Raw genomic sequence first — 20,357 nt, forward strand, 5'->3', positions numbered from 1 at the left:
CTGGGGAAATAGGGAGACTCTCCAAATGAAGATATGATAAGGGAAAAATCTACCATAAATATATATATATATATATATATATATATATATATATATATATATATATATATATATATATATATATATATATATTTAGGGGAAAAACCCAAAATGATTGTGGAGATGGGGAGAAAGGTGAATGAGGGTCAAAAATATTTAGGTCAGAACTCATCCAAAATACCAAGGGAGATGAGCAGTATAACAAGGAAACCCAGGAACTTGACCCTTAACTGATTTTTCAGCCTCTTAAGTTATTCTAAGGCACAAAACATTCATTTTTTACGAAGGTCAATGACTAGTAGGTCTTTTTTTTGCCACTTCTAACACATTTCATATGTTGAATGACAAAAGAATGCCCAAACAGCCTCAAGTTTTAATTCTATAGAGGATTTCTGTAAGAACCAAGTTGACAAAACTGTCATGGGACACAACAAAAGGCTCAGAATTCCATCCAAGGCTGGATTACTTTCTTATTAAACTCTTCAGTCTTATTTGGGGAAAAAAAGACCTATATTTATGGCTGTCTCCCCCTTAACACCCCCCCCACCTCCAGTGGCAAAAACAACATAGTTGATTAAAACATAAAAAGCCAACAAAATCCTGAACTCACTTGGTTCTTCCCCAAAGGCATTACAGGGAACATACCGATAAGGAAAGGGATGCCTGGAAAAAAGCTATTTGGGTCACTTGTATGGTGTATTATTAACATACATAGAGAGCTCCCAAATACTAGTGAGGAGACTATGGGTAGGAGAAGACAATTACATAGAAAAAACAATATAACAGTCATCCTATTTCCTCCCAAAGGGAAAAGTCAGAGGTTGTTTTCAATCATAGCTTTCTGGCAAAGTGAAAATCTCAGTTGTATGCCTCAAAAACAAAGGCATGATCTCTTGACCAGGAGCTCCTTGCACCTCCCCCATTGACTGCATCTCTCCTGAAAGAGGCCAAGGGCAGTGAATCTCAGGCTGCCTTAAGACACAGCTGGGAAAATATGAAATCAAACAGGCAGCTGCCAAGGGGAAATCAGTTGCCATGCTACTGCATCTCCAGGTGGGAAGTCTTTTTCTTTAGGACAATGAGCATGTGCTGCCTTCTGGGTGACCTGTTTAATCAGAGTGAGAAGTCACGGTGTGGGTGGTGTCCTTTTCCAGGGTTAATGTAGCATGACTGATTTTTCCTCTGAGGCTAAGGAGCCAGCTGTCTCAGACAGGTCAGAAGCACTGGGCCAGTTTGAAAAGTACACAGCACCAGCATCTGGGAGCCTGCAAAAGAATTAGAGGTCGCCACTCTGTGGTTCCACATTACGTGGTTCTCTTGGATGATTCCGGGATAACTTGGGGAAGCGGGAAGCCACTCTGGGCCGACTGTTTTTGCTTACTGATTCTCCAGAAGGTGTGATGTCACTGCAAGACAGAAAGAGAATGGTTGTATATTTACAGAGAATTAGTTATTTAGTCCAAGTCTTCATAAGCAAAAAGTTATCAGGATTTTGATTGCCTAGTGTGGAAATGGAATATAGCCTAAAACCAGATACCACAACAATTATAATAACTCACATCTGAAGAGTTCTTTAAAGATTTTCAAAAACCATTTCCTCACAAAAACCCTGTGAAATATGTAATGTAAATGGTTTTCATTTTATAGATGAAGAGACATTCTCGGGGAGTTGAGGTGCCTTGTTTGTGATTGCACAGCTATAGAAGAATGAGCTAAATTCAGATTCAGGTCACTTCTGACCCCAAGTCTAACACTTTTTCCACTCCACCATACTGTTTCTCTATTTACCAGACCAACTGTATTTAACCTTTATCTAAAGTCATTCAAGACATTTGAAAAACACATTTTATATGCCATCCAAGCCCAGTACAAATGGAGCCTGATTTCTAGAAAATACATCCAAACTTATGAAACAGATAAAATAGAAACTACTCACATTCATAAAGGATCTTTCACATTTCAAAATTATCGAATTCTTTATAAGGTCCTTCTTTTAAACTTATAGTGCAACTAGGGGAAAGTTGCTTAATCTGAGTCTCAGTTTTCTTCTCTGTAAAATGAGAATATCTGTACTATCTGCCCCATAGGATTACTATGAGGAAAAATGTTTTGTATATCATTAAACATGATAAATTATTACTGCTATTATTATTCTCATTTTAATTATTATTGTAGACTTGCAGGGAAAATCCCCAATTGGCAGAAGCAGTATGGCACTGGAGAGAGAAAAAGGAAGCAGTAACTCTGACTACCACCTTTCCTCTCCCTCTAGTGGAGAACTCCCAAGACTCTGAGTCCAGATCTGAGAACAGCAGTGACCTCTGGCCACAGTAACTGCTTCCAGACAAACCTTGGTAGTCATCATTGAGAGGATATACCTCCTGTAGTATCAGGGATCTGTAACCACCTATCTACCAACTGCCACTAATGGGCAGCTAAAGCCAAGAGCTCTGCAAACAACGGAATCTCCCAAACCTGAAGCATTTTTATTTTTGCACTTCAAATACTGAGCAGATGCCTAGTACATAAAAGGCTCAAGATAAATGTTTATTAATTGATTAATATAGCTTAGTTTTCAAAATAATACCTTTTGATCTTAGTTGACTAAGGTGTGTCTATCTGACCTAAGGGTCAGGAAAGGCTGTTACAAACCTAAAATCAATGCAATTGCATCCCGATATTCCAGGGTAAGGAGTTTTTGGAAGTAAAGTTATTGGAGAGAGGTTTTGGAATTGAAGAAGGCAGAACAACACCAGGCCTAAAACAGCTATGTACAATAGTGTATGCATAGCAAGGTAGAATATTATTGGAATACCTGACTTGGAATCAGGAAGACCTGAGTCCATATCTAATCTCAGATACTTATTGGCTGTGGACTCTGGGCAAAGTCACTTCACCCTGTCTGCCTCAGTTTCCTCATCTATAAAATGGTGAAGGAAATGGCAAAACACTCCAGTGTCTTAGCCAAGAAAACTCCAGATGAAGTCGCAAAGAGTAGGTCACAAAGAGTTGAACACAGCTGAAGAGCCTTAACAACAACAAAAGGAATATCTTGGGGGGGGAGGGGAAGAGGAGGGAGAAGGGCTCTCTATATTCCCCTATAGTCCTCAGAAGGAGTAACTATTAAGTTCCAGATTTTAATTTCCTAAAGGGCTATTCCTATTCTCTAGATCTGAAGGAAATTATATCTCTATTAGTAGATGAAACTTGAGGAATTTAAATTAAATAGCTCTTTGCTCCCTCAAATTCAGTTTATTTCGTGTTTGTGTGTGTGTGTGTGTGTGTGTGTGTGTGTGTGTGTGTGTGTATCCTAAAGTATTTTTACTCTGGATATAAGGAAAGGTGATTGGAGATTCTATATAGGTCCTCACCCTCACAAACCCAACCATTAATGAAATTAAGACATTGCAAAAGATGAGCTTTTAGGTCTATGTTAGTAGGTGCTAACATTTTATTATTCTATGAGAACAGTTTGTGTTTTCATCTGAATACATCAAAATGAAGGATACTTCAGTGGCCAAGTGTTTGGTCTCCAATAGGGCTGTGCTACAATTAAAATGCAGAGTTAATAAAACTTAGACATTTTCCTCTTCTCCCAAGAAAGTGCTTTCAAAAGGAACCAAATTTAGTGGCAGTGAGTGGTGTTGGGGCCACGAGTGTTGCCTGGAATCAACATTAAATCTAATACACTGAAATAATCACAGCTTCTTCTACCTCTAGAACCAAAGGTAGGAAGAAACATATTGAAAACATCATTCTAAAGTCAACATCAATACATTTAAATAGTTGACAGTAAAGAAAATGCTTTGCTGGAGGTGTTATAGAGTTTGGTTGTTGCATGATTCTTTTAGCAGAGTAGCTAGTGAAGAGTAGTGACTCATTTAAAACGACAGCCTTAAATAAGGGATACTGAATTTTAATTAAGGTTCACTAAAGGTCCCAATATAGCACTAAGCTTCCCTTATTTAAGTAGAGCATGTATGTCCTCTGAATGAAATTCTCATCCCTCACAACATTTGTTAGCCACAGCAGAGCAATGAAAAAATGAAATATCATTTTGTAGCTTGCTTTGTCGATACAAATCAGGCCACCAAAAAAAGAGTTCCTAGTCATAGTTATGTTCCAGGGCTCCTAGAGCTGACTTCTGAGGCTTTTGAGTTCCATTTTTTTTAAAAAACACTTTTTTGAAGGAGATCAACTGATTAATAAGGTCAAATGGTGTAAAGTTGCAAACATTGGTTTATTTAAATTTTAGCTCTGCATTTATGGTCTCTGCTTCTTGAAAAGGGATTAGCCATCAATAGTAGGACAATCCCCATAGTGTTTTCTGTTTCTCCAAATTCATCTCCAGTAGGCTTCAACCTCTTATTGGAACCAGTATCATTCCCACTCATTGGTGAGGGAATGGGGAGGGAAGGGGAAAACAGACATCAAGTATACATTCTATGTAAAGGTCTCAGAGAGTTCATCTTTTCTCAGCAACTCCCCAGTAGAAGTGGCAATATGGCTAAAAACCATTCTTTCTGGCTCAGGCTTGATCTTGCAATTGTGCAGTTAGGGAGTTCTAAGGTGGTATGATTTGAGATCCACCTGAAAACATTCTTCCATTTGAACTGGAAAATTCCACCACCACTGTCACAAAACCTTAAAAAACATGTTGTCTAATTTTATAAACAAGAACATTAAGCTTTAGAGATATAATATGACTTCTTTAAGGTGATGCAAGTTAATTTAATAGCCAAGACTAGAAAACAAATTTGTGATCCTAATTCAAGACTCTTTTCATATCTCCTCACCTTTATGTGAAGCATTGCTTTCCCTGAATATGCTAATAATTGAGATGCATAATATATAAATTCCAAAATATAGAATATGAATGAATTTACCTGACCATTTTTTCCCCTCACAAAAGAAACCAGAGTAACACCAAAAGCTTTGAGAGGAAGTGATGAAAGAGTTGTAGGAAATAGTACAAAAGAAGATTTTTGCATCAGTTAGGGGTAGAGGACAATTGAATATAAACTTTTCTTAGTGAATTGCTGTGGCAAAGGATATTGCTATTTGGCTGGTTTCAATCATAAGAAAATTGTCCCCAAGATGAAATTCCAGGTATTTCATTCTTTGTATTGCATCACCAAGCTTAGCACCTGGGACAGGGGTGGATACATAATAGGCTATTGATAAACAAGTTCCTATTATAAAAATAGATTCCAGAGGTTCCAAAAAGATGTTAAAGCTTGACCATAATTAACAAGGAAGGATAATTCTTGACTTGTTCGTTTTGACTGTTGTCTTCTGAACCAAAAACTGGTTGTGAAAAAAAATCTTATTTCTAATATAACTTCTTGGGTGCGTCACCTAAATGGCAAGAGTTTGCCACCAGCTGCACTTTCTCTTAGACCCTTGAATCAATTGGAGTTGAAGCATTGAACTATAGTGTCTGGCACATAGTAGGTCCTTAATGAAAGTTTATTGATTGGTTAGAGATGCCCACCCAGGGATGCTTTTTCCTTGTCTGGTATATATCTTGCACTTGACCTCCTATTCTCTTTGGAATTTCTCACAGAAGCTTGTCTGGAAGGCAGTTTCTGGAAGAATCAATGGCATCTGTATTCCCCAGGAGACTGTTCAAATATCATTCTTTTTTGTCCTTCTCTCAAGCTGTGGAAATCAATTCTTTCTTCCTATCAGGTCAGTGCTCAGTCTTTAAGCATTCTTATTCTTCTTGGTCCTGCATCCATTTTAGAAATCTATTCAGTTTCATTGATCTTTTTCTCCTTGTAACCACCAGGGTCCCACAGTGTCACTCTCTGTCTGAATGGCAACTGTAGAGAGCACTTGATGATAATTGCTCTTTTTAATAAGCTTTGGGTCTTTCCTCCTGTCATTGGCATGTGTGTGACATTGATCCAAATGATCTGAATTGCCTGACAGTGAGATGGCTACTCAAGAAAAGACATTTGTTTTCCATTTCACTTATGAACTGGGATTTGAGAGGCAGTCAATTATCCATTCAAAAGAAGTCAGTTTCTGTAGCTTAAAGGGTTACTGTTTATCATGTGAACTCATTTTTTCCTTTATTGAATATGATCTTTATTCTGGAGAGAATTCTTACATAAAATCCTATAACTTCCATCATTGACTTGTGCTCCCTACTTCTAATTCCACATGGTTGCAAACAATTTTCATACATCAAAATATTTTGGCAAGGGCAGATCAAAAGAAATCCCAAATTGAATCTTTTTAGGGAAATTTGACCTTATATATGATTTAGCAGAAAGATTCTGAGACTGCAGATGTAGTATTAAATCAATCAGACAACAAAAGTATATTAATTATTTGATATTAGTGAATTAATTGCTTGGCCCATAGATACCTGAACACAAAATGAAACCAAACATTATTCTCAAGGAGCTTATATCGTTTTAGGGAAACACACCAAGTACACACAAAAATCTATGTAGAACAAAAAAAAATAAGTACAAAGAAATTAGGGAGAGCACTTGTAGTTGGAGAGGGGGATCAGAAGGGGTTTTGTATTCAACAAATAAGTATTAAGTGCTTACTATGTGCTTAGGTGTTGGGAATACATAGTCAAAAATGTAATCTCTTTTCCTGCAAAGATCAAATATTCTATTGGGGCTAGAGGAGGAGGAAACAATATAACACCCAACTAGCAACAGAAAAGGAATCCCCCAAGAAATGATTCATGAGTTGAACTTTGAAAGAAACCAAAAGGCAAGAGAGGAGAGAGTACCATCCAGGTTTGGGTGATAGCCTATACAAAGACATGGAGAAAGAAGATGGCATGTTTGGACAGCAAGTGAGCCTGTTTGACTGTAGGAGTCATGTGTAATTTGCTGGAAGGATTGTGGTTATTTGTTCTTTTTTCTTGAAGAAGACCATAGCATCAGGGAAGAGATAGCATGACAAGCACAGGAATTGGATTTGAGCAAGGGGGTGCTGTGCTAAAGCACCAATCTCACTTTCTCTGCCAGAGTCATCTGGATCCAATGGTCAGATATGGATCAGGACAACTGGAGATGGCCCTGCATGCAATGGGAGATGTTGGTCTTTTTAAGCAAAGGACTTTCCCAGGTCTCAGTTTGAGTGTATGAAATTCAGTGATTTAGACAGGTAAAATGGAGTCAGATAGTGAAGGGTTTTAAATACCAATCAGAGGAATTGGTATTTTCTTCTAGGTGGAGTCACTCTATGAGCTATGGTATGATGGTTATGAACAGACCTGTGCTTCAGAGTATTGGTGTCACATTCAAGTAGAAATAGATCCCTGGCAGTGACAAACTGACTTAGAAAGCCCCAAATTAGTACTGTGTTTTATTTTTATTTATTTATTTTGTTTTTTTATTCATTTTAATCTGGTTCCATACGCACTCAGGAGTTTTGCATAGCTCTGTTGCCCAGTTGGATACCTTTGCTTTAGAGATAATAACTTGACAGCTATGAAGAGGAATTAGAGAAAAAAAAGAAGTTGGAGGCAGAGATCAATCAGGAGGGTGCTGCATTTGTCCAGGTGTGGAGGTGAGGAGGGTATGAACTTTAAGGTGCAGAGACAGAGAGAAGCACTGAGATTACACTGATTGAGCACAAGGGTACATCATCTTTGATAGAGCCTATGAAAAATCAGAAGCCAGATGTGCAACCAACCTTGAAGTGCTATGGTGACCCCTTAATGATAATTCAGCAGATCTGAAACAAACAGGGTTCTTTTAAGAGAAGGGCTTATTTTTTTCTGTTTGGAATTCAGCTCCTTTTCCTCACAGGCAGAATTCTCCATTTTGAAAGGGAAGTTGAAACCAAATGAGGCTGGCAATTACCTGGAGATTTAACTTCACTCTATTCGAGTCTATTAGATTCTAGTTATATGAACTTGGGTAAATTGTCATCTCTCTCTCTGATCCTCAGTTTCCTCATATATAAAATGATGGAAATAGATAACTTTATTTTTTACTTTTAAAATGTAAATTTTAATTTTTAATGACATTTTATTTTTCCCAATTACATGTCAAGACAATTTTTAGCATCCATTTATTTGAGATTTTGAGTTCCAAATTTTTCTCTGTCCCTCTCTGCCCTTTTCTCTTTCTAAAATTGTTGGCAATATCATGTAAGTTATACACATACTATCATGTAGAACTTATTTCCATATTTGTCACAGTTGTGAAAGAAGAAACACAAGAAAAAAATTCACAAAAAAAATAAAGTGTTTTGATCTGCATTCAGAGTCTATCTGTGCTTCTGTATTATGAGTCCTTTGTACTTGTCTTGGATCATTGTGTTGCTAAGAAGAGTTGAGTCATTCATAGGTGTTCAAAACACAATATTATTAATACTATGTACAATGTTTTCCTGGTTCTGCTCATTTCACTTTGCATTAGTTCATTCAAGACTTTCCAGCTTTTTCTTAAAGCTGCCTGTTCATCATTTCTTACTGCACATTTAGTACTCCATTACATTCATATACTACACAATTTGTTCAGCCATTTCCCAATAGAGGGGCATCACTCAATTTCCAATATTTTGTCACCACAAAAATGGATGCTATAAAGTAAGTCCTTTTCCCTTTTTATGATCTCTTTTGGAGTTAGTAGTTTGCAAGATCAAAGGGAATGCACAGTTTGATTTCCCTTTGGGCATAGTTCCAAATTGTTCTCCAGATGACTGGGTCTGTTCACACCTCTATGAACAATGCACTGATGTCCTAATTTTCCTACATCTTCCTTAACATTTATCATTTTCCTTTTTTTGATATATTAGCTGATCTAATAGTTGTGAGGTTATTGTTGTTTTAATTTGCATTTCTCTAATCAAAAGTGATGTAGAACTCTTCTTTATGTGACCAGAGAAAATTTTGAATTCATCTAATAATTGCCTATTTATATCTTTTGACATCAGTTCAGAAATGACTGCATTCTTATATATTCAGTTCTCTATATATTTGAGAAATGAAGTCATCAGAGACACTTGCTAAAGGTTGTTTCCCAGATTTCTACTTTCCTTCTAATTTTGGTTTTGCATTGGTTTAAGAGCTGTTTAAGAGTTTTTTTAAATTTAATACAAATATATAATATGAAATAATTTAATATAATAAAAATTATATACTTTACATTTTTGATTCTATAATATTGCAGCTTCTAAGTCTTGTATAATTCTGATTATGACCTGCTCTCACCTGATATTTGAATTGTTTCTTTCTAGTCACTTGCAGTATTTTTTCTTTGACCTGATATTTCTGTAATTTGGCTATAATGTTCCTAAGAGTTTTTATTTGGAGATTTCTTTCAAAAGGTATTTGTGGATTCTTTCAATACCTATTTTGCCCCCTGGTCCTAGGTTATCAGGGCAATTTTCCTTATTAATTTCTTAAAAGATGCTGTCCAGGTCCCCTTTTGATTATGGCTTTCAGGTAGTCCAATGATTCTAACCTTGTTTCTCCTGAGTCTGTTTTCAAGGTCAGCTGTTTTTCCAGTGAGATATCTTACATTTTCTTATATTTTTTTCATTCTTTCAAATTTGCTTGATTCTTTATGCCTCAGAGCTTGCTTGGTGCTGAGCAGGGGTCCTGGTGCTGGTGTCTGCTGTGTCCTGAGGCTGCTGGGGAGTTTCTTGGACACATTGTTTGTTTGCCCTGGGCTATGCTGAAGCATGCAGAGATTCTGGGAGCTAGAGTCTGTCCATTTCTTTGACTATGCTGAGGCATGTGGGGTCTTGGTATTGAGTTTACCTGTTTCACTGCATTGTGGCTCAGGATCTCCTGTTGCTTTGCTGAGGTGGGGCTTGCTGCCGGCTCAGTAAGAAGCTTCTTGTCCTGGACTGTATTCCCCTCTTGTCCAAGTGAGAGAGACCTTTCTTGGAGATCTTCCAAGTTTCTTGGGCTAAAGGAATATTTTATCCTGGTATTTTTGCTGGTTTTGCTGTTCCAGGATTTGTTTCAGGGCACTGTTTTATGGTTGTCTGGGGGTGAATATAGGAGAGCTAGGGCTATTTCCTGCTTACTCTGTCATCTTAGATTCTGGAGAGTCTACTTTGTGTCTTAGGGCAATATCAGTGCCCTAACTGATGATTTCTAAGCTTCCTTCAAGCTCTAAATCTTGATACTCTAGCTTGTTTTTCCTAGAATCAAATACCAGAGAGAGTAGGGCTATTAAAACCACATAGGATTTGGGCAGAAAGTCTGTTCACAGCTGGTCATTATATGAAGAGTGTTTTGAGGCTGGCCACAAAAGTAAAAAAAAACAAAACACAAACAAAAATATGTTGAGTATTCTGTTCAGAGTCCTTGATGCTATTTTTCCTGTGAACTTAGTAATGCCCACCCTAACCAATAATCTTTTCAACAGTTTCTACAATGGTTTTTATAAGAAAATTTTAGTCTACAAAATGTTGTTATCTTTGTAAATATTTATCTTTAGTATCATTTTGGAATTCTGTGGGTCATTTCATAAAGACACACAGAGGGAAAAGGGCAATATTCTGTAGTCACCCATCAAAGGTTAAGAGCCAGTGGGGAAGAAAACAGCAGCATGGAAACAGGAAAGAAATATTAGAGAGCTTCAATGGTCTTCTTATTTAGAACAGTCTTTTACATGATTGATTCTATTCCTCCTTGATAAGTATTCTGAGGTTCAGAAGTGTAACACATCCTTGTCATATAAATGTGTAGTTCTGTGACAAGTAAAGTTTCCATTGTCCTTGTTACCTGTTCAAATAGTTTATTAAAGACATCTGAAAGGAAAATCTGCTTCAAAATCCTGTGTCGAATAAGGGGGGCTCGGTGGTGACAACAAACAGGGCTCATATTAGATCCAGAATGGGCATCATTAGTCTTCTTCTGTGATGCTGATAAACTTTCTGCAATTTGGCAATCTATTTACTAGCATCCCACCAATAAAAATGATAATTGATATTCATAATGATGATGTCCATGAACCATGACAAGAACCTTTAGGTGGCTTCTGAATCACTGAAGGGAAATTAAATGATGCTTAGTCAATTTTAGTCTTGTGTATTTTACTGTATTTAAAATCTTTGAAAATTAGTAAATTCCACAGAATATCTAAGGCAACCCCATCATCAAGAAAATTTGAATAAAATCTAAACTCCTTGGTCCATCATTTAAGGTCCTCCATATCTGGCTTTAACCTAATATAAAATTTTTTTTGTTTCTCATTAAACATAGTATCTAAAGCAGGAACTCTCCCAAGGGGACCTTGGATAGATTTCAGGAGCTCCAAGAAATTGGATGATTAAAAAAAATCTTTATTTTCACTTACCTATAATTGAAATTTACTATTTCCTTCAATTATGAGATGTTTAAAAAGCTATTATGAGAAGTTCAGAGGCTTCACTGGGCTGTTAAAAGGATCTATGTCACAAAAAAGGTTAAAGCCCCTCCTCCAAAGGAAATCTTTCAGTAATTTTTCAACAAATGCTGAGTACCTTAAAATGAATGTGCTATCCTTCTCAGCAGTACAAATGATCCAAAACAATTTGAAAAGAGTTGTGATAGAAAATATTATCTATAGCTAAAGAAAGAACTATGGATTGTGGAGTCTGAATGCAGATCAAAACATACTATCTTATTTTTTGGGTTTTTTTTTTAAATGACTTTTCCCTTTTTTTCTGATTCTTCTTTTATAACACCACTAATACAGAAATGGGCAGCTAGGTGACACAGTGGATAGAGCAATGGCCTTGGAGTTAGGAAGATGGGAGTTCAAATCTGGACCCAGATACTTGACTCTTATTAGCTATGTGACCTTGGGGAAGTCACGTAACACTGACTAACTTCTATCCAGGGCTATCTCCAGTCATTCTGAACCATAACTGGTCACTGGACCCAGATGTTTCTGGAGGAGAAAGTGAGGTTGGTGACAGCCCCCCCCCCAAAACCAATTCATGTACTTGACCTAATGTCATGATCTTCTTAGAAAATGAAGGCCAAACATTATTATTATTAGTAGTAGTAGTAGAATGTAGAGATATGTTTAACATGATTGAACATGCAAAACCTAAATCAGATTGCTTGTTTTCTTGTTGACTTAATGTTTTATAAAGTACTTAAACAATGGTTATAATTTCCTAATTTCACATACAATTGGGTGAGAATTCCTGTTAAAATATGTTTAGATTATGGGAGGAATAAAACATAGAACAATTACCAGCCATTAGCTAATCTAATCATAATTTATGAGATTAGTTCTTTTTTTGACCTTATATATATATATTTTTGTATATTTTTTATTTTTTGTACAAATGATGTTTTTATATACATTACTAAAATAGTCTTGTTTAAGAGTAAACATAATACCCCCTCCCCCTAAAATATATAGACCCCATGAGCAATAAAGTAAAGGAAAAAAAAGTGTGCTTCAGTTGGTATTCCAACACTACCAGCTCTGTTGTGGGTGGATCACATTCTTTATGATAAGTCCGTCACAAAAGCTACTTCCATATTTTTCCACCGTTGCCACTGCTGATTGCAACTCCCTCCATTCATACCTTCTTACTACCCTATGCTATATTTTCTCTCTCCTTTCACTCTGTCCCTCACCTTAAATGTGCTGTAGGGTGGCTGAGTGGTGCAGCAGACTGATCACTGGCCCTGGGGCCAAGAGGCCCTGAGCCCACATATCACCCCTAAGGACTAGCAACCACTCAGCCCTGTGGTCCCGGACAGGCCATCCAATCCCAGCCCCTTCCAAGAAGTAAAAAAGAAAATGTGTTATATCTGACCACTCTCCCCCATGGTCCACCCTCTCCTCTATCACTCACATCCCTCCTTCCCCCTGTCCCCCTTCTCTCCTTTTTACTCTAGATGTTTATACCCCTATTGAGTATATATGCTGTTTCCTCTCTGAGCCACCTCTGATGAAAGTGAAGGTCCCTTCATTCCCCCTTACCTTCCCCCCTTCCATATCATTGCAATAGCTCATTGCAATAATAAAAAAATCTTATTATATATAAAATATTTTAGCCTATTGCACCTCTCCTTTCTCTTACTCCCATTGCATTTCCCTTTTAGCCATTTTTACACTATATTATATCTTCAAATTCAGCCCTCTCCTGTACTTCATCTATGAAAGCTCCTTCCATATGCTCTATTAAATGAGAAGTTTCTTATGAGTATTATCAGTATCATTTTTCTATGCATGAATACATGTAGTTCATCATCATTAAGTCCCTCATATTTTCCCCTTCTCCTCCACTCTCTATGCTTCACCTGAGTCCTGTATTTGAAGATCAAACTTTCTGTTCAGCTCTGGTTGCTTCAACAGGAACAACTGAAATTCCCCTGGTTCATTGAAAGTCCATCATTTCCTCAGGAAGAGGATGTTCAATTTTGCTGGGTAGTTGATTCTTGGTTTCATTCTGAGCTCTTTTGCCCTCTGGAATATTACATTCCAAGCCCTACAAGCCCTTGATGTAGTTGCTAAGTCCTGGTGTGATCCAGACTGCAGCTCCATGATATTTGAATTGTGTCCTTCTGGCTGCTTGTAATATTTTCTCTTTGACTTGGGAGTTCTGGAACTTGGCTATAATATTCCTGGGGAGGGTTTTGGGGGGGATCTCTTTCCAGGGGAGACTGGTGGATTCCCTCAGTTTCTATTTTGCCCTCTGTTTCTAGGATATCTGGGCAATTTTCCTGTAGGAATTCTTTACAAATGAGGTCAAGGCTCTTTTCCTGATCATGACTTACAGGTATCCCAATAATTTTTAAATTATCTTTCCTGAATCTGTTTTCCAGTTCAGCTGTTTTTCCAATGAGATGTTTCACATTTTCTAATTTTTCATTCTTTTGATATTCAAGTATTGTATCTTGACTACTTGTAAAGTCAACAGCTTCCTTTAGCTCCATTCTACATCTGAGGAATTTGTTTTCCTCAAAGAGCTTTCTTATCTCTTCTTCCATCTGGCCAATTCTGCTTTTTTTTTAAAGCTTTTTAGAATTTTATTTTTCCATTTCCTTCTAAAATGTTCTTTGTTCTGTATATCTCTGTAACACATTTAGTCGTGGGTCACATTGTGCCAGGCTATTGATGCTCTGGCTAAGAAAATCTTGGTAGTGGAGAATGAAATCTACATTATCAGACCCAGCATTACAAAAATCCTATTTTAGAGTGTCATTAGAAATTAAAACTAAATGACGCCCACCCTCCTTTAAACAAAATGGGGGAAGGGGAGAGGAGAAGAAAAATAAAAACATCATGTACAATTAAAATCATATTATAATGCCCTGTTGGGTATGGCAAGAACTCAGCTCATAGAGAGGACCAAAGACAGTGCCATAATATTTTTCTAATTTGTTTTCTACTTTACAAGGTTTGTTGTGGAGCTTATAGGGAAGGAGGGTTGAAGTCATTACCAAGTCAGCTTTTTTGTACTTCATTTTGGTTAAAGGAATTTAAAAATAATCTTTGCTATTGTTACTATCTCACTCTTAAAACTCATTCTACTTCCACTGAGTTGTGCAAAATGAGGGATGGAGTCAGAGAAACTTAGTTATTTTCAAAGCCTTATATCAGGAAGCAGGCTCTATGGGGATCCTACTATCTCCTTAGATAGAGTCCACAAGAGGAGGATAATTATTTATTTCCTAGAAAGTTGCTTTAGCAATTTTTTCTGATATTTCACAAGTTGTTTCTATTCCTGTTTGGAATTTTATGATTCTTCATTCTTAAAAAGTTTAAAACTGAGGCCTTAACTCCATAATAACCTGCCCCCCCTCCAGAAAAGTGCAATTTTGCTTTATAGAAATCATATCTAAACCCAAAGCAAAAACTGCCCATTTCAGGAAAAAGAATCATTGGGGAATCTCAGCAGTAAAGCAGTTTGCATTGGGAAAGGAACAAAAAAGGCAGACACCAAACACCTCCATTTTCCCAAGATTAAAATGATTATTAAAAAAAAGCGCACCACACTGTATAGAAATCAACATTCTCTCCCATAATTCTGTGCATCTGGGACTACAGAAATGTCACTGTCCCTGCCCCATATCTTTAAATTAACATCCTCAGGTCACAACAGTAAGTCTTCCCAAAGGGGACCTTCCAAAAAAAACAAGCTATTTCCGCGGCTCATGTTTCCCTCTTTTTGTAGCATGCACCAACAGTCTAACCAGGAAGAATAAATTGGGGCATAAGGAGGGCATCCACCAGCAAGCCCACAGTTGTTGACAGCCATCAGGTTGGAGATTAGTACAAAGGGATAGGTCAGCATACTGGCAAAGAATCCAGTGACAGCCTGGGAATAACTCTTCATTTCATTCATAGTGGAAACCCCACTCTCCAGTGCATAGGTATTGACCAGGTAGGCCAATGAATTACAAAGCCACAAGGAAATGATATCCCCCATTAGACGAGGAATAAGACCCGCAAAAGAATCCTAGGAAGCCCTCCTCTCGATAAATGGTTACTATGGAGTCACAAAGTCCACAATATTTGGTCTCTCTGTCAATGTATTGTACCATAGACCTCAGAGTGATCACATGGAAGGGATGCGTTGGACAAGGGTAGCAGCAGAACGAGCCAACATCTCCCGAGTAGTCTCCTTGACAACCTTGTCAAAACTGGATGGACCATCTTTTTGTGAAGGTTCAAGTCCTTATTTTAACTCCTCAGCCTTGTCATAATCCTGGTATCGCTGCAAAACTTTACTATGGATTACAGTTCCAATGGCTCCAGAACACAGTCTGGGAGTTAAGCCCTTAAAAAGTCCGCTTTTTCCATTGATATTCATAATACCCTGAGCATAACAAAAAAGGCCAGGGAGTTGATAGACCTGCCGTCCAAAAATATTTCTTCCCATAGTTGGAGGAAGAGGTCCATTTCCCACCTGCACGAGCACCTTCATGTACATGAGCGGCTGCGAGAGGATGGTGAGGCCCGAGCCCAGCAGCACCTGACTGGCCGCCTCTGCCATGATGGCACCCACGGAAGGACGGGCGGGCGGGCGGGCCAAGCCACAGACTGACCGGGGCCCGGATCAGTGTCCAATTCTGCTTTTTAAAGCATTCTTCTCCTCAATAACTTTTTGAACTGTTTTATCCATCTGATATGTTGATTTTTAACATGTTATTTTCTTCAGTATTTTTTTGCATTTCCTTGACTAAGCTGTTGACTTCTTTTTCATGTTTTTCCTGCCTCTCTCTCATTTCTTTTCCCAATTTTTTTTTTTAGGGTTTTGCAAGGCAAATGGGATTAAGTGGCTTGCCCAAGGCCATACAGCTAGGTAATTATTAAGTGTCTGAGACTGGATTTGAACCCAGGTACTCCTGACTCCAAGGCCAAGTGCTTTATCCACTATGCCACCTAGCCGCCTCACCCACCCCCCCAATTTTTCTTTTATCTCCTTTACTTGATTTTCAAAATCTTTTTTTAGCTCTGTCATAGTCTGAGCCCAATTTCTGTTTTTCTTGGAGTCTTTACATGCAGAAGCTTGTACTTCCTCATCTTCAGATTGAGTATTTTGATCCTTCTTGGGATCATAGACAATGTATTTCTTTTTCTTTTTTCTTTTTCCTTTTTAACATTTTAACATTTGTTTTCCAATTGTATACAATAGTAATATGTACCCATCATTTTTTGCAAGCCTCTGAATTCTACAATTTTTCCCCCACCCTCCCTTCCCTCTCCCTGACAATGTATTTTTTAATGGTATTCCTCTTTTTTCTCTGTTTACTCATTTCCCCAGGCTGTGCCTGGTTTTGGGGTGCTTCCTGAGCTTTTGAGTATTATTGGACACACCCCCACAAGGGTCTCAGTGTGTGAAACTCTGTCTTCCCTCCTGGTCTGTGAATGACCACAAGTGCACCCCTATGCCACAGGGCTAAGGTGGGGGGGCCCTGCTGTTCTATGGGGAACCTAGACTGTGATCAGGATTTGAATGTGGTTAGAGCCTCAGACTACTGTTCCAGGTACAGAGGGCAGACCCTGGAAGTCTCTCTCCACTCCCCCTACTTTTGGTAGGCTGAGCATTCAAGGCTCAGTTGTCTACAGGCTCTGCCTGCTTCTCTTTCATAAATCTGGGCTACCCCTGACACCTCTGAGTGCCCTGACGGCTGGGGCAGAGGTTCCTCCTGCTGATCTTCCAAGTTGTACCTGGCTCCCTGGGATGTAGATCAGGAATCTGCCCCTGCTTCCATGAGCAGTGGCTCCCACGTACCCTGGGGCTGCCTCTGAGAGGCTGAGGTTCCTTCACTCTGGCGGGCCACCACTCTAACTCTGTGGAGGGGAGCCTTTCCACTATTTTCCATGTTACCTTGGTCTGGAGAATTGCCTCAGTGGATCCCTCTGTGTTCGTTCTCTCAAAAATTTATTTTTGAAATATTATGGAGAGAACACTTAGGACAGGTTCTTCTCCTGTTGCCTTCTTAGCTCCACCCCAGTGAGATTAGTTCTAACAGAGAGAGTAGGGCACTAAGATGTATTTCATGGAGATAGTACCTTTGCTGGCACTAGAAAGGGGTAGTATGAAAGTCATGTGTTCTTGAGAAGGACAAAAAAACAAGAAGAAAGAAGCGTCACATCAGAATAGAAGAGCTTACAAGATACTTTCTATTTTACCAATTATGCTTATATCCAATCACTGCATACAAATTTTAAGAGTATATAATGTGTTACAAGCATAATTGTACAGTCTAATGTGAATACATATTTTTTTCAATGTACTAAAATACTAGGTCTAGTCTCAACATACTTCTCAGATCTCAATATGTTAATTTTTATATTAATGGTTTTGGGAATTATTTTCTAGTACAGAAGGGGAAATTAAAGCTTTTAGAAACTTAAAGATGAGTGAAGGGGCAGCTAAGTGGCACAGTGGATAGAATGATGTCAGAAGACTCACCTTCCTGAGCTCAAATCTGGTCTCAGACACTTACTAGCTATGTGACCCTGAACAAGTCACTTATACCTCTTTATTTTAGTTTCCTTATTTACAAAAGGAACTGGAGAAGAAAATGGTAAATCATTCTAGTATTTTTGCCAAGAAACCCCAAATGGGATCATGAAGAATCAGACATGACTGAAAGATTGAATAACAACAAGGATGAGTGAGAAGGCAAAAAAAAAAAATGGAAAAAATTCATCCTTCAGCAAGTGGGGGAAGGGACAAGGGTAATTCTAGACTTGATTCTAACTGCCATGAGGAACTCACTGTTTAAGTACAAATGAAGAAATCCTTAGAGGCATAGGAATTATTGTAGAAGAGAAGAAAGCTATGAATAGCTTAGTTTGCACACTACATTTTTGGATAAACACATTACAAATAGTTCAGAGAAAGGAGAAATGGAATTCAATAACTAAATACTAGGAGGAGGAAGGCAGCCCAAGGATAGGAAGCTCTAGTGAATTAAACTCTGAAAACAAAAGTGAGAAATGATTTCCACAAGGAAGAAAAAAAGAACTATTTGAAGAGATCAATATGGATGCACAAAAATTCCTCAACAAATTCAGAATGAGCATACATAGAACATGGAGGCAAGGGTAAGGAATTAGCAATATTTACAAAATGTGTTAGGTATGCTAAATGAACTGAGTCTGGTGCTACATGTATCAGCTGAATTGAAGGCTAAAGAAAAATCAAAAAAGAATGGTTCATTGGTATAATGATAATAGACAGGGAATAGGATAACTTCTCAACTCTTATTTTGCTTCTGTTTCCTCTTCCAATGAGAATATTCTTTGGAATGGAAACAGTAAGACAAAACTGGTTAGTAGAAATAGAAACCCAAGAGATTAGTTAATAATAGGCAGAGTTGAGATAAGGGAAGACAAGAAGGTATCATTACTTTTACCTGGTTTAGAATACTGCTCAATCTATCTCCCTGTTTCAGATTGATAATTTTCAGACATCCCCTTCACACTTTAGGGTAGTGGTTCATTAGAATTCCTGTTTCATGTTGTAACAGGAAAAAAAAACACAATGCATATTAGTAACTAATAGAACATTCTAGCAGTTAGAGCAGTGGTACAAAACCAGAGATAAAAGTCAAGAGAGGACATGATGAATCTCAGAATCCAATAGCTAGAAGGGATCTCGGTACCAGTAGTATCAGTTTAGTTAAGTCTTTTTAAAGCACTTTCAACAAGTCACCAACTTGTGGTCTTTTTTAAGAACTTTCAAGAAGAGGGAACCCACTATGCCCTAAGGGACAGGACATTCTTCTATGGGGTAAGCCCATGCCATAATGGTATAGCTCTAATTATTAAAAAATTTTCTTTACCTCAAACCTAAATTTCTTTCTGTCTTCCATACATTTTTCTTGTTTCTGTTCTCTGAAACCAAGAGGAACAAATCTAATCTTTCTTCCATGTGAAAGTTTGTCAATTACTTGAGAAGAATCATATTTTCTTGCAGAGGCTCTTCATCTTTTTAATGTCAATGTGTCCCTCTTGCAGAATATTTTTAAAGGAAAGTAATTGTATTGCTATATTTATTAAATTGACTATATTTATTAAATATATATTACTATACTTATTAAATATATATTACTTATATTTTTAAGAATGTTAACTAAATTGCATAGACTCCAGGCTAAGAATCCTTGCTCCATCTTCTTTTCTTCAAGATCCAGTTCTCAGGATAACAGACTTAAAATTATAAGGGAATTTAGAGGTCATAGTAGCATAATATCAAGGAGAGATCTCTCTTGAGCACGATTTCCAAGTTGGTGAAACTATCAGTGTACTTTTTGATCCAGTCCTTAAACAGTTCCTAAATCACCTAAACCTAAACCTGCTATCACCTATAACCTAACTATATCTCTTCATCTTATCCATAAGCATCACATGAGAAATTTTGTCAAAGCAGATGAGGAAGAACTCAAATCAAGAGGAGAGATACTAAGAGTAAGAAATCAGTAGTATCAACAAGTCAGACTCTGGACCTTACTGGCCAAAAAATGGTAACCATAATTTATTTTATTTTTGTTGCAATCATAATTAAAAGAATCTATAACATTGTGAAAGCTAAATGATCTCAAAGAATCAATAATTACTCATCCAGAATATTTTAACAATCAGTTTATCCACTTTTTTTTTTGAGCAACAATTATGTGGTCCCCTGAATTGGACACTTAAAGGGGTATAGAAAATAAAGAAAGTTTCTACCCTGGAAGAAATTTCAATCTGAAGATTTCACACACACACACACACACATACACACACACACACACACACACAATCATAGAAAGATTCTTATTAAGAGTATTAACAAAAGATATAACAACAACAAAAATAAATCTAAAACATAAATGGTGATTGGAAACAAAAATACATCTACCTGATTTAATTTTT

The 20,357-nt window shown here is 37.5% G+C and overlaps 1 protein-coding gene and 1 pseudogene across 4 annotated transcripts in view; both read right to left on the reverse strand.

Annotated features, from left to right (window-relative positions):
• SNX29 (sorting nexin 29) overlaps nucleotides 1–20,357 on the reverse strand; it is a 718,720-nt gene that overhangs the window by 91,453 nt on the left and 606,910 nt on the right. The window contains exon 23 of one of the 4 annotated variants that reach the window (XM_074196447.1): nucleotides 129–1,445. The exons of the other annotated variants lie outside the window; for them this stretch is intronic. Within the exon in view, the coding sequence (XP_074052548.1) occupies nucleotides 1,316–1,445 (130 nt within the window). The 3' untranslated portion in view covers nucleotides 129–1,315. Of the gene's footprint in view, nucleotides 1–128; nucleotides 1,446–20,357 lie in introns of those variants that run through there. 4 annotated transcript variants of the gene reach the window in all.
• LOC141494716 (mitochondrial carrier homolog 2-like) lies at nucleotides 12,879–15,981 on the reverse strand (annotated as a pseudogene).

The sequence above is a fragment of the Macrotis lagotis genome, chromosome 8 (assembly GCF_037893015.1).
Source record: "Macrotis lagotis isolate mMagLag1 chromosome 8, bilby.v1.9.chrom.fasta, whole genome shotgun sequence".
Taxonomy (NCBI): Eukaryota; Metazoa; Chordata; class Mammalia; order Peramelemorphia; family Peramelidae; genus Macrotis; species Macrotis lagotis.